This window comes from Drosophila albomicans, chromosome X (assembly GCF_009650485.2).
Source record: "Drosophila albomicans strain 15112-1751.03 chromosome X, ASM965048v2, whole genome shotgun sequence".
NCBI lineage: Eukaryota > Metazoa > Arthropoda > Insecta > Diptera > Drosophilidae > Drosophila > Drosophila albomicans.
The window spans coordinates 1935703-1950160 of record NC_047627.2 but is presented as its reverse complement, the minus strand read 5'-3'; the positions used below and the strand labels follow the sequence as shown (position 1 = coordinate 1950160).

The window sequence follows — 14458 nt, the reverse complement described above, 5'->3', positions numbered from 1 at the left end:
ATGTCAAATTGTATATTTGGTATATTGATATCGCACTATATTCAAAATATAGCAAAGAGTACAAAATATACTAAAAGTAGGCTTTTTTCCATACAAAAGTATTTATTAAATAACTTCGACAATTATTATCTGATCGCAACCAAAGTTTAAGGAAATGTTAAGTATAGTTATTATTGTATGTACTAAAAATCATTACTCTATTATTTGATTTTTGAATTCGATTTGGGGGGTGGCAGTGGGAGTGCAAACATAACAAATGCTGTCGAAATAAATTATATCTCTAGCTTTTATAGTCTCTGAGATCTATGTTGACCCTGATCAGGAATATATACTTTATAGGGCTGGTGACAAATCGTTCTTCCTGTTACACACATTTCCTGCAATCACAAAGATATAATTCCCTTCTACACTATGGGTAGCGGGTATAAAAATTGCCAATTGCATTTTAGTTTTTAGTATTGGACTCGTTGGGTCTTTTGTTCAGCAACTAAAATAAGCAAAATATAAACAGTGTCAAATAATGGCTAAAGCACAAAATACCAGCATTCAGTGCTGAGAGATGAGCCTAACACTCAACACACTCGTACATAAATGTGTGCTTTGTTGAGACTAAAAATGAATAAATTTAAATGCAGCTCAAGGCTCAAATTGTTAGGGAATCATGGCATTAAAATCTAGATTACATGTGATGTTGCATTTTTTGGGTATTTTTGGCAAATAAAATTGTGCATATTTACTTTTATTGTTGTTGCAATCAATGTCTATATGCTCTTAACTCTTTGGAATTTGCCGACAAAATAAAATGAAACACAAAAAAGTACAATTAAGTGAAATTGGAAAACTTGCCAAATACCTCTGAGGTTGCAACACTTAAGGATTAACACTAACATGAATAAAATAAGTAAATAACAACATGTTGAAATTATACTACTAAAATCAAAACATTTATCGACAGCCATAAAAATACTTATTATTAAATAAAACGGACTTTCAATGTGCAAAAAGCATGCTTTAAAGTCGGATAAAAATACTTATTAGTATAAAGAGCAGAATAGACTTTCAGCTTGCAAAAGGCACGCTTTTAAAGTTGCACATGTGAAATCAAGTGAGAAGCCAATTACATGTGCTCACTGTGACACATCTTTGTAGCTATCTAGACAGTTCGTTGGCGACAGAGAAGTTAACATGCTGGCAACCAACAATCGCAACTTTACCTTCACTTTCAGCTGCAGTTGCAATTGCAGTTGCAGCTCTGATTATTACACACTTTGTGGTAGCTGCAAATATCTTCTATCTATCTGTCTTTGTGTGTGCATCTGCAGCTGAAGCTAACAGAAATTTCAGAGATTGCGCGGATTGTTTTGACCACCCACTCGAAGTCTGCCCAATTTCACCTACAAAATGCGCGTTGTTTGATGTGCACGCAAATTATTACTGCAATAAAACTTAAGCGGCTTAAACTTGTTGAAGTGCTGCCGTTCCTTTTATATTTTTTTATTTGCTCACGCTTTGCGGCACAAAATTAGGTTAAGGGTTTGAGTAGAGTTGAGTTGAGTTGCGCTGCGCAGCGTTACGTTGAGTTTTAGGCAAACTCGATTTACCTTGTGCTGGGTGCTAAACGATAGACACATCACACTCACGCCATTTCTAATGCGATTTCCATCTCCACAACTGCAGATTATTCGTATGCCAATTTCACAATATATGTACCTGTGTGTGTGTGTGTGTATTCAACTTTTAAATCGTTTTAATTCCTTTATCGTTGGCATGCATAACAACGTGATGTGTGTATGAATGCGAGCGTATATTATTCTTTTTTCGTTTATTGTTATAATGCTTACATCTAGGTATAATATGTACGATATATACACTGCGCATCATCAGATCGGGCGGTTGCTGCAGTGGGCTCTTAGTTGCTTTGGATGACAATTTGGTATATTTTATGGTATATGGAATATTTTAATTTTAATAGTATATCGGTATACCAAATATAGTTTTCAGTATATCAGGTCGGGCGACTGCTGCAATTGAGTTATCCTTGCTTTGGTTGACAATCTGGTATATTTTGCAGTATATGGTATATTTTAAATGCATATAGTATACCAAATATAGGCTAGATTATATCAGGTTAATCAAAGCCTTTAATATATCTAGTTTTGCCGGCTGCTGCAGTCGGCTCTTTTTTTCTTTGGCTGGCAGTCTGGTATATTTTGCAGCATATGGTATATTTTAAGTTAAATAGTATATCAATACACCGAACATAGCATTCAGCACACCAGCTCGGATAGTTGCTGCACTCAAATATTACTTACTTTTATTGGCAATTAAATATATTTTATAGTATATGACATATTTTAATTTTACTAGTATATCAATATACCAAATACAGCCTTCAGTCTATCAGGTCGGGCGACTGCTGCAGTCGGGTCTTATTTGCTTTGGTTGACAACCTGGTATATTTTGAATGTATTGGAATATCGATATATAGTACCAAATATAGAAATCAAGACATTTTATTATTATTATTATTTTTTTTTTTGTATACAAATTTTTAATAAATGAAATTAAAAATGGATATACTTTAGATTACTTACTTGTTTATTAAACTTTTCTAGTTCACTTTTCTACCAAATATATTAAAATCTTATCTTCAAGGTTTCAGCAACACTTGTTTTATTTTAAAATGAATTTGTTGTCGTACAACAAATACAAATTTTGGATTAAATTTTGATAGTGAGTTTAAGGGGTGAGAAGAGGACGACAACACAACTCGACAATATTAAACCAAAGACCGCAATCTATATAAGTTTAATTTTAAAAATAAGGGAATAATAATTACTTTTGAGTAATTCAATCAAAAATCATAACTAATATTTAATAAAAACAAAAATTGTGATAATGAACGATTTTCATTTATGTATTTTGTTTGTCAAAATGAAAATCGATTGCGAGTAAGATATCTCTGATGAATTAAATATATATATTCTTCATCAGCATCAATAGCGGTGTCAATATATTTAAAATTAAAACTCGATACAAAAACGATTTTCATTTATGTATTTTGTTTATCAAAATGAAAATCTCTTGTATCTATAAAGTGAGTAAGATATCTCTGATTAATTAAAGTATATATATATTCTTCATCAGCATCAATAGCGGTGTCAATATATTTAAAATTAAAACTCGATACAAAAGCTGTAATACAATATCAATTTATGTTTCGATGGAATAAATAAATAAATATCGTAGATAATCATTATTTTTGATTTCAATTTTTTTTTTGTTTTATCAAAAATGATGATTACTCATGATATTTAATTAAACTTAATCAGCGACAGCGAGATTTTCCGCTCATTTTGATCTTCTTTCCTTCTTGAAATAGTTGTTGTTGGCTTCATTTGCAACTAAATGCTGATGGCTTCATGAGTACGAGTACGAGTACGAGTACGATTACGATTTGAATTGAATTCTGGCCCAAAAACCACAGAGACCAATGGCACACAACAATAACATATCCAAAATGTGATGGGGATAGTGTCGAGGTAATTTGATTGATGTTCTCTTCGAATGTCGAACGTTTGAATGCCCGAATGTTCTCTGTGTGTTGTTCAAAACTAAGTGTGCTTGGTGACATGACCAGCAGTGTCATTAGCAGCAACAGCAGCAACAGCATCAGCAGCAGGATGTGAAAGCCAACAAAATGTTTTTGGTTGTGGCCCAGTTACAGCTGTGTTTAGTTTCGATTCATTTTGGATTTGTTTTGAGGTTTTTGCTTTTGTTTTGGTTTGATTGTTGTTTGGTTGTTGGTTGCTGTTGGCCTACCATTGTCGCACTCCAGAGGCCAACAGATTATAGATGGTGCCAACGATGAAGTAAACAATCGAGGCAATTAGAAAGACAATCCGCCAGTTGGATATCGATGGATCATGGTTGATCACATGTCCGGCTATCATAGGTGCCGTGAGTCCCACCAGATTGGCACTGCAGTTCGTAATCGCAATGAGGAGTCCCGCAAAGCGAGGCGACAGATCCAAGTGATTGATTTTAAATCCCGAATAGATGGCTCCATTGCAGGCCATGCCAATGGTGAATATCAAGACGGTTAACATCAGACTCTCGTGCAAATATCCGACAAGAAAGAGCGCTACGGCCGGCACATATTGTCCGATTGAATTCATCACCTTACGCGTAATCGTAATACTCACGTTCTTGCTGATCATAAAATCGGCAATGAAGGCCAGCAGCATGGCATTCAGCCACATGGCCAAGTATGGCAGCGAGGAGAGAAATCCGTTCTCCTTGAGCTTCACATTCATCACCATGGCCATGTAAGTGGGCAGTTCGGTCATCAACGTTTCGTAGCCGTAATTGTGACCGCAGTGGGCAATTAGAATGCCCCAAAATGGCAGCGAAGTAAAGATGCTGCGCAACGGCGTCTTTCCAATTCCCGTTGCATCCTCGGTGTCTTTGTGACTCGACCAAATGGTCTCCACAATATGCTTGCGTTCCGCCTCAGTGATGTTCTTCGCTGCCGACGGACTCTCCGCGACAAACAGAATGAAGAGCACACACCAAATGGTGCTGGCAGCACCAAAGACATAGAAGATCGATGGCCAGCCTCCGTCAAAGCCGTAAGTGGCCAACAATCCGCTCAATGGCATCGATATGATGGTCCCAAACTGAGCGCCCGCATAGACAGCGGCCCCGGAGCGAGATCGCTCGCCCGGAGGTATCCATTGGGCCAACATCGCGTGGGTGCAGGGCACAATGGGACCCTCGCCCAGGCCCTGGATAAAGCGCACCGCACACAGAGCGATGTAGCCACCTTTGCGGGCTGCGATGGGCACAAAGAATGCGGCAATCGAGTTGATCATCATGCCCCAGCCTAGGAAGTGTTTGGCCCCGTACGTGTTGATGAGAAACCCGAAAGGTATCTGTGTGATCACATAGCCATAGAAGAAGCAGGCCAGGATGTAGCCTTGAAGTTTATAGCTCCAGTTGAATTCACCATCCTGACGATCGCTGGTGTCCGTCTCGTTGTCCGTCGTCTCGCCCTTGATGGCCGTGTGATTGACCATGGCCACAATGGCCACCGACATGTTGGTGCGCATCACATAGGCATTTGCCATGCCCAGGAACAGCATGATTGTCACAAAGAATCTGCTGCGAACATACGCCGGAATCTGGCTATCTAGAGCGTACTTCTCATTGCCATCGCCTTTGCTTCCACCAGCTTTGTCCATTAATTTTTTTTTTGGCTTTTTTTTTTAATAGTTTGTGAGTTGTATGAAACGGGTAAATTGTGTGTGTCAGAATACTTACTACTGCGTGTGTGTGTGTGTGTGTGTGTGTGTGTGTGTGTGTCACATGATTACGCTGCCTTTGTCTCGCTTATAATAATGTCATATCGAATTCAACTTAATCGGCTTTCCCGTAAATGACTTCACACTAGATTAACCCCAAAGCGGCCACCGCCACACAAAAAAAAAAAAATAATAATAAGAAAAAGCGATGGCAACAAATTCAGACATTTTGCTCAGACAAAGAAAAGTTTTAACTTTCTTGCTGCTGCGGCTTCGACGTGTTTATCAAATCAATTTTCGCATACTCATATTTGTCAAGCACAACACAACGCTCAAAACGTTAAATTGAACCACTTTAAATTGCGGTTTGTGCAATATGTCTTTATTTAAAAGTAGATGAAGGCTGTCGCAAAATACTACGGTATTTCCATATGCGACGCCTGAATACTCTAGCAAATTAAAAATAATAACAGCTAAGGCTTCTTATTTTGTAAATCTAGTTGCAAAAGTTCTCTCAAATCAAATCTGTTACTCATTTCTTATTTTACTTTCAAATAAAAGTTTTATTTGCTTCTTCATTAGAATTTTTGTTTTATTGAATAATGCAAAATTAAAAGATATATATTTAAGTACGCTTTTCTATCTACAACTTGCGAATATTTTTGCTTCTTTGCAATTGCAATGTAGATAATTAAAATAGAACTCAAATGAATGCTAAAAATCGTTTTATATCACATTCTAGGTTGACACATTTTTGCCATTTCCATTTGAACGCAATCGAAAAAGAGGTGGAAATCTGTAATTATTGGGCGAAAGCATTTTGTAATATAATATGTGGCAACCCCTTACACATTCAGTGCTGGGCATTCGAGCATGCAGAGCCCATGGGTTGCTGGTTGCTGGTTACGTATACGCCACGTTGATTGCGTACTTATTCATACGTACGCTGCACGTATTTGCACGGTGTTTTGTAACTCGCGGCAACGAGTGAATGAGTGAGTGAGTGAGTGAGTGAGTGTACTTGAAGTGATTTGCATAAAACGCTAATCGCAAGCGCTGCGCGATCATCAAAGAGGCGAACGAAACTTCACTTCAATCAACCAGTCGAGTATGTGAATATAATGATGTCAAACAGAGTTCAATAGAAATTGTGTTCACAGTAATTGAAATGCTTTAAAGTGCGTTGTGTTGAAGATGATGCCGCCCAATTTAGGCGACTGCCATCGACTCTGGTTGCGCCACGAAGTGAACAGCGATGACACCTTAACACGCTTGGCCCTAAAGTGCGGCACAACGATTGGTCAACTGTGTCGCGCCAATCGGATGCATAGCCAGGACATTGTCCAGATGCGTAGTCACATGTGGCTGCCAGTGTCAGCAACAGCAATGAAACCAGCAGCAGAATCACAGCAGGAGGATATTCCAAGTCAAGTGAAAGTTGCCAAGTTGCTGCCGCCGCATTTCCATCGTCAGAGCGTTGAGAACCTCGATGACTATGCCGAGGAGAGTGATCCACTTCTGATCACCACGCGCTGCATCTGAAGCAATCACAATAAAGTATCCACTTCTCTCCTTCTCTCTCTTTTTCTCTCTGGAGCACAATTTAATTAGCGACCGCATCGGGTAGCTGAAGGTAGCACAATTTCATCCTCTTCTACCCCACACATTGTCTTGTCTACCTTGACTTTGCTCGCCCCGTTTACATCCTGTCGCAGACGCTGCCAGAAGCTTGGCTGCAGACGACAAAGGCAAAGGCAGCAGCCAGCGTTTTATCAGCCAAGTGAAGTTGTGGGCGGCATTTCAATTATCGTAACATTATGCTCTTCCTTTTTGGTACATTTGCATTGCACATGAGTTTCGCTGATAAGCTCGAGAGAGAAGCTGAGTAATGTATAATTAATGTATATATTATATTTAAGTTAATATACTGGACATGCTTTTGAATCGAAATTAAAGTTGATACAAACCTATCTTTTTAATTTAGTATGGAAGTAAAATTATTGCATAAATTGATGTATTTGCTAATAACGTACTCGTATTAGTATTTATGTAAATATTTGACTTTAGTATAATAGACAAATAAAATTCTAACGAAAGTCAGTACATTTTTTATAGTATTTTTAGAGTACTGTATTATTTTCATAGTAAAGTGTGCTTACAAATAATATACTAAGGAAATACAGTATATATATTTTTAAAATATTTTTAGAGTACTACAATATTTTGAAAGTTAAAAGAATTTTTTAGTGTTTAATGAAGAGTGTGTTTATAAGGAATTTATATTCTAAAGACAGTTTTTTGTATTTTTTAAGTATTGTAGTATTTTTATAGTAATATTAATCTTAGAGTTCAATTGAGAGTCGTATTCAATGGTTGCAAATTATAATCTAAAGAATGCCAATATATTATTTTTATTATTTTGAAAGAACTGTACTATTTTTACATTGAAATTTATCTTAGAGTGTTCAATTGTGAGTTACACTTTTAATTCCAAAGAGTCTATTTTTCTCAGTATTTTTTTGAGTACTGCAGTATTTTTATAGTAAAATTAATTCTAGAGTATTGAATTGGAAGAGCGTCAGTGTCTTTGTATAATATAGTGTAGAGTCAGTATGTTTTTTTAGTATATTTCTGATAGTATTTTTATAGTAATTTAATCTAAATTGAGAGTCAGTATATTTTATTAGTATTTTTTGAGTACTGGAGTATTCTCATTAAAATTTATCTTAGAGTGTTCAATTGAAAGTTGTATTTAATGTGTATACAAATTATATTTTAAAGAGAGTTATTGTATTTTTATAGTATTTCAATTTAAATTTAATTTAAATTCTACAAAGAGTAAGTATATTTTATTTAGTATTTTAGTGTATTTTAACCATATATTATATCATATTAAAATTTATCTTAGAGTGTTCAATTGAGACTTTTACTAAATGTGTATTTGCTTTTAATATCCTACCTTATCCAAGGAACGTATTAGCATATATTTAATTTCGCTAAGGAACTCCCACAGCATTTACGTATACTTAATTTCGATAACAGTCTCATTATAAGCTTGTCTCTCAATATTTGAGTATACTTAATTTCTGCGGAATTAAAGCCATTTGCACAAATTGTAGAGCATACAGCGCCTGCTTAGCTGTGAGTTTGTTTAAGTTACTTGCTTGAATTTGTGCAGCGCACATTAAGCAAATGTCTGGCAATTTTTGTCGCGCAGAGCGGAAATAAAGGAGAAATGCGAGAAAAAGGTGCCCCAATGGCAGCCAGCAGCAGTAGCAGCAGCATCCTTTGCCTTCGCTGCTATCCATGCCCCCTACATGTTGGGCGGCAGTTGTTGTCACCGCCCGTTGCGTTGATTAGAAACCCCAAAGCGCTGCCAGCTGTCGTCGTGTGCTACAAAATTGGCTTTTAATTGTTGCAGAAGTGAATTTGCCACAAACAGGATGCAATTAAGACATTCAAATTCACAATTCGAGTGTCGCGCAGTTGCAACACGCTGACAACGCGCTGTAGAGAGAGAGAGAGGGAAAGTTAGGGGAAGTACGAATGTGATAGCGAGCGCATGGGGCAAGTGCAACGGCTGAGATAAGCAGGTCGTCCACTGGCGACCGTTTGGTGACCCCGACACACACACACACACACACACACGCACACACACAAAGTGGAATATTAACTAATCTGTGTGCGGCACTTGAACATAACGACATTTGCAATGAAGCAATCGTGCCACTTTTCGGCAAGGACAACTCCCCGAAAAAAACGAAAAAAAACCAAAAAAAAAAGAGAAATAAAATAAAATAAAGTAGGAAAAATAGATGGAAGAGATGTGTGCAGGAGACATTGAAATGAAAATGGAAAAAAGGTCAGGCGCATAGAAAATATGCGTACGTGCTCGTGTGATAAATTCACATTTTCCGGCTGGCAGCAGACGAAGAAGGCAGGAAGGCAGGAAGGGAGGAGGCACAGGGCAGGAGGCAGGAGGCAGGACAATCGCTGGCATTGATAGACACCAAAACCGAATGTCGAATGAAGAGGAGACGTGTGTGGCAGCTTGGAAGCGTGGCACGTGGATGGGGTGGGGTGGGGTGGGGTAGGTTGGGGCAGGTACAAGAGCCGTGAAACGTAGCGGAACGCCGGTGTCAAAAAGGAAGTGCCAACAAAAAGAGCGAGAAGAAAAGAAAGAGAGAGAGAGGGCGAGGGCGAGGGAGAGCGGCAGACAGCGATGAGCAGAACGTGAAACGTGGACGATGAGACGATGAGAATGACGAGCGCTGGATGGCCATATTCTGTGCCTTTTTGACAGACGCAACTTTGGAATTGCTCTGATTATGCCCGGCTGCAGCGACAACGAAGAGTGAGGCATGAAGATGAAGCAGACGGATGCGGGCCACAGTGGACCACTGACTCTCAACTCTCAACTCGTCTCGATTTGACTTGAGTCGACTCGACTCGACTCGACTCGCCTCGCCTCGACTCAATGGCATGTTGACAATGATAACGAAGTTGGCCCTGGCTTGGTTTAGCATTCGCCATCGCCATCGCCATCGCCATCGCCATCGCCATCGCCATCGCCATCGCATTCGTATTCACATTCGCATTTTCGACTTGGATGGTTGTAGACAGCACACAGCAGACAGCAGACAGCAAAAAGAAGGCAGAAGGGCGGTCGACACACACAAAAAACAAAGCGCACTGCGTAAAATATCAAATGTCGCATGCCGGCATTAATATTTCATGAGAAATCATAGTTTGGTGATGCGTATAATTCAAAGGAATTGCAATCTGAATTAATTTCAAACTCTCGACCATCGAACGCTCGCTCAGGTATTTTATTTTCATTTCCCAAAATCGAAATCAAAAACAAAACGTAAACTAAAACGCAATCGGAAGAATCGGCCAGCGTTCAAAGTCAAAGTTTGATGACAACATTGGACATGGTTTTATGTTTGATTTTGGATCATAGTATTGTTGATTTTAATTGTCAAGCAGACAGACGTGCCACATGCTCTTCCTTCTCTCTCTCTCTCTCACACATTGTTGGTGCAACAAAGTTTTCAAACATTTCTGCTTCATAAAACTTTGCTCTCCACCTCCCCAAAATAAAGGGCATCAAAATGAATGCGTATCGAATTTTGATGCATGTGCAAGCGATCGATGGCCACAAAGTGCATTTGCTCAGTGCGGTGATGTGTGTGGGGTGAGTGAGAGGAGGGGTGGGGAGGAAGGGTGAGGGGTGGCATCCACTATTGTGTAGCCAAAAGCTGCGGCTGCCTCCTGCGGCTGCTGTTGGCAAAGTTTTGTGAGTGAAACTCATTTATTTGTTTTCCGCCGTGACAGTTGAACCATGTAATTATACACAGACAGGCTCCAACGCCTGTCTGCCCCTCTCTACCCCTACCTCCCCCTCTCCCACCACCCTCTTCTTCGCTTTGCTGAGCCGTCCGTCATACGCTGCCCGAGCGACTTATGAAATATGACAGTTTTGAACACCACGCACAACTTTTGGTCCGCCTTTCAAATAGAAATTATTAGAAACTTTTGAACCAGCATCTCGCTCCCTCTCTGTCTCTCTTTTTCTCTCTCTCTCTCTTCCTAGTTGCATCTTCGCATGCGATTAGTGCAATTGGGGAATGGTAAATGGAAGATAATAACTGAGCAGTGCGAGTGCGAAATCACAAGTATTTTATATATATATATGTATGTATGTATATATGGGAGACATTACTGAATTCATATTGAACATTTCAAGGTTCTGTCGACTTTTTGATTTATGGTATGCTCGTTGGCAAGCTGCCACAAAACAACTTTCCTCCACATAGATGGAGGATGGCAGGCGAATCAGAAAGAGAAAGCTGCCGAGAATTAGCTGCTATGAAATTGTGCCAAATAAAAGATGCTAAACGGCAGCTTGACAATTTATGTCATGAAATATGCCGAAATATGTGAATCGAGAATATTTATGCCCAACTAAGCGTGGCCAAAATTCGTGGTATTTCTTTTGAAAATATTATATTCGTTCATCTTTCAGTTTTGTGAAAATTAAAGTTTTCAACGCATTTGATAAGACTGAAAGATGTTTGTTTAATTGTGTCTTTTTATGTTAAAATCTTAAATACATATTCAATAATTGATATCACTAAAATGTTTGGCATACATTTATAGTTTTATTGTTGTTTAACATATATGTACATATGTATATTAAGTAAGTACACAGAAAGAAATAACGTTTTAAAATCATGAATAAAATCTGGAATCAAGAATGCTTGGTATAACACTTGAACTTAGAATGTTTATTCTTAAATCAAGATCGAAACTCTACAAAAAATCTAAATTGCCCAATTTTGAAATTCAAGATTATAATCTCGTTTTAAAAATGAAAAAAATCAAAGTTAAATCGAATTTGCAAAATCGAAAATCAAGGTCAGGTGTTCTAGATTAATTCTAGATTCGATATATTGGTTATAAGATTGATTCTGACTGCGAAACTGAAACAATATTAATTGAAGATTATGTTCTTGTTTCAACAATGGAAATATCTTGAAATTAAGCTAAGAAGGCAAAATCTTCAGATGAAATAATCTTTAATTTATATTACTCAAAATAGAAAAACAAAAATAGATTGTGTGTTTTTTTTTTTATACATATACATATATTTTTTGCACATTCATTTATATAGTTTACTTTTTCTCAATAATCTAATATTAATTAAGACACTTAACTCTTTTTGTATATATAGGAACCAACTAGAGATTGAACCCATGACCAAAGTTAAAAGCAAACACACCACAAATTAGGATCTAATTTTAAGAGAATGGAACTCTAACATTTTATGGAATACGATCGAAAAGCTTTCAATCTAGAATAAACAATCTTGAATCAATATTTTTATCTTAAAATAAGATGGTTTTAATCTTAAAATGCAAATTTAGAATAAAAATCTCAATTGAAGATTTGTTCACCTAAAAATCATATTTTAAGAGTGCTGTTTTTAAGATAAAAAAAATTTAAATCACAATTTTTTCAATCTATTTTTATACCCGCTACCCATAGGGTAGAAGGGTATTATAACTTTGTGCCGGCAGGAAATGTATGTAACAGGTAGAAGGAGGCATCTCCGACCCTATAAAGTATATATATTCTTGATCAGCGTCATCAGCCGAGACGATATAGCCATGTCCGTCTGTCCGTCCGTCCGTCTGTCCGTCTGTCCGTATGAACACCTAGATCTCAGAGACTATAAGAGATAGAGCTATAATTTTTTTTCGACAGCATTTGTTATGTTTGCACGCAGATCAAGTTTGTTTCAAATTTTTGCCACGCCCACTTCCGCCCCCGCAAATAAAAAAAATCGAATAACAAGCGTAATTTTAAAGCTAGAGCTACGAATTTTGGTATTTACAATAACTACTGTAGTAGTTATGATTTCTGAAAATTTGGTTGTGATCAGATAAAAATTGTGGAAGTTATTAAAGAAATACTTTTGTATGGGCAAAATCGCCTACTTACTAGGGGTCTGAGTTGCTTTGGCCGACAATCTGGCACATTGTGCCGTTTATGGTATATTTTGAATGGTGTACTATATCGATATACCAAACATACCATTTGGTATATTTTTAGTATTTTTTTTAGTATTTTCGGTATATTTTGAAAATGATACCGCAATATTTTGCCTTTATTAAAAATGGGTAGCGGGTATCTCACAGTCGAGCACACCCGACTGTAACTTTCTTACTTGTTTTATCTCTGTGTAGTTGATAAGATAAGTTTTTTAAATATTTGTGCATATTATACTAATGTTGTTTTAAATTCATACACATTTTTATTTATTTTTGTATGTAAGTGAAATTTGCTTGCTAAAATTGTTGGAATATATCACAAAATAATCTATTTAACTAAGATGATTTAATTCTCGAAGTGAATACACTTTAAGCAGACACAACACAGACCTCAGATGCAAGGCAACTTAAGATATTAAATTACATTAATGAGCGTATCCACCAAGCTGGAAAAAAGCACGCCTACCTTGCCACAGACAGAAAGACAACGAGAGAGAGAGAGAGAGAGAGAGAGAGAGAGTAAGAGAGTAAGAGTGAGAGAGTGTGACAATGAGGGAATGAGATGAGAAGGAACAACCGAAGACAGTGTGAAAGAGTGAAAGAGCACAGCGTCTTGGTCGCATGCGGTGAAGAGTAGGAGAATTGCACTTAAAGCGGCAGAAAAACACAATCAACATTCATTCGTTCAATGTGACATCCATTTATGCATTCGCTTGTTGATTCGCCCGCTCATTCGTTCATTCATTCGTTCGTTCATTCGTTCATTCGTTCGTTCAGTGTGGCGCACATTTAAGCATCCATTCGTGCTGTCGTTTCAGTTTCAATTTGCAGCGGGCAACAATTTCGCAAATGTCTTTTAATTGATTCGCGAAGGGCAACGCAACGCAACGAGGCACCTGCTGCAAATATCTGCCACACCTGCCACACCGCATTCCCCTCGCCATCGCCATCGCCACTCGCATTTCTCTCGCACACTTTCCTCGCCACGTCACTTGCAGTGGAAAATGCGGCAATGAATTGTGAAACATTGGTAGCACGATAATGCTGCCAACTCTCTGAATGTCTCTGTGTGTATGTGTGTGTGTGTACGGCAGTGTGTGTGTGTATGTGTGTGGATGTTGCATGTAATTATAAATTGAATTAAAAGGCGCGCATTTCGTTGTTCGCCTTCTGCTGCTTGGTCTTGGGCTTGAGCTTAATTAAAATTTCATTATGTGCACTCTCTCAGAAACTAAGAGACGAAACACAGCGAGAGGGAGAGGGAGAGGCAGAGGGAAAAGGGGAAAGCAATATGTTTAAAATGCTGCAAAAATATTTGACAAGCAACTTTACGAGCAAGCCGTAAAAATATTTTGCCATGTTGCTTCTCCCCTCCTCCCATCCTCCTCCACACGAAATGCTCGTCTATTAACTGCTCGAGCAGCTAAAACTAATGCATGCATACACTATGCACACTTACCAGTCAACGATGGATTGCACAAGACGAGGAGTGGGGAGAGGGGAAAGCCAGACCAGTTGGACATTATGTGTGTGCACATGCACACAATGAATTTGCCAAGTCACAAACAAAACAAAAGACTGCAAAATACTCGCTAAATG

At 38.0% G+C, this 14458-nt stretch overlaps 2 protein-coding genes across 2 annotated transcripts; one reads left to right on the top strand and one right to left on the bottom strand.

Annotated features, from left to right (window-relative positions):
* Positions 1-3193: 3193 nt before the first annotated feature.
* On the bottom strand, positions 3194-5309 carry LOC117577957 (putative inorganic phosphate cotransporter). The gene has a single exon (XM_034263002.2). The coding sequence runs from the start codon at positions 5241-5243 to the stop codon at positions 3819-3821; it is 1425 nt and encodes a 474-aa protein (XP_034118893.1). The 5' UTR covers positions 5244-5309; the 3' UTR covers positions 3194-3818.
* A 1109-nt stretch (positions 5310-6418) lies between these two features.
* Positions 6419-7265, top strand: LOC117572000 (uncharacterized). Its single transcript, XM_034254518.2, has one exon. The coding sequence runs from the start codon at positions 6498-6500 to the stop codon at positions 6843-6845; it is 348 nt and encodes a 115-aa protein (XP_034110409.1). The 5' UTR covers positions 6419-6497; the 3' UTR covers positions 6846-7265.
* Positions 7266-14458: the final 7193 nt, after the last annotated feature.

Coding starts and splice junctions, on each gene's coding strand:
- LOC117577957 (XM_034263002.2), bottom strand. CDS start 5,243: ATGGACAAAGCTGGTGGAAGCAAAGGCGATGGCAATGAGAAGTACGCT.
- LOC117572000 (XM_034254518.2), top strand. CDS start 6,498: ATGATGCCGCCCAATTTAGGCGACTGCCATCGACTCTGGTTGCGCCAC.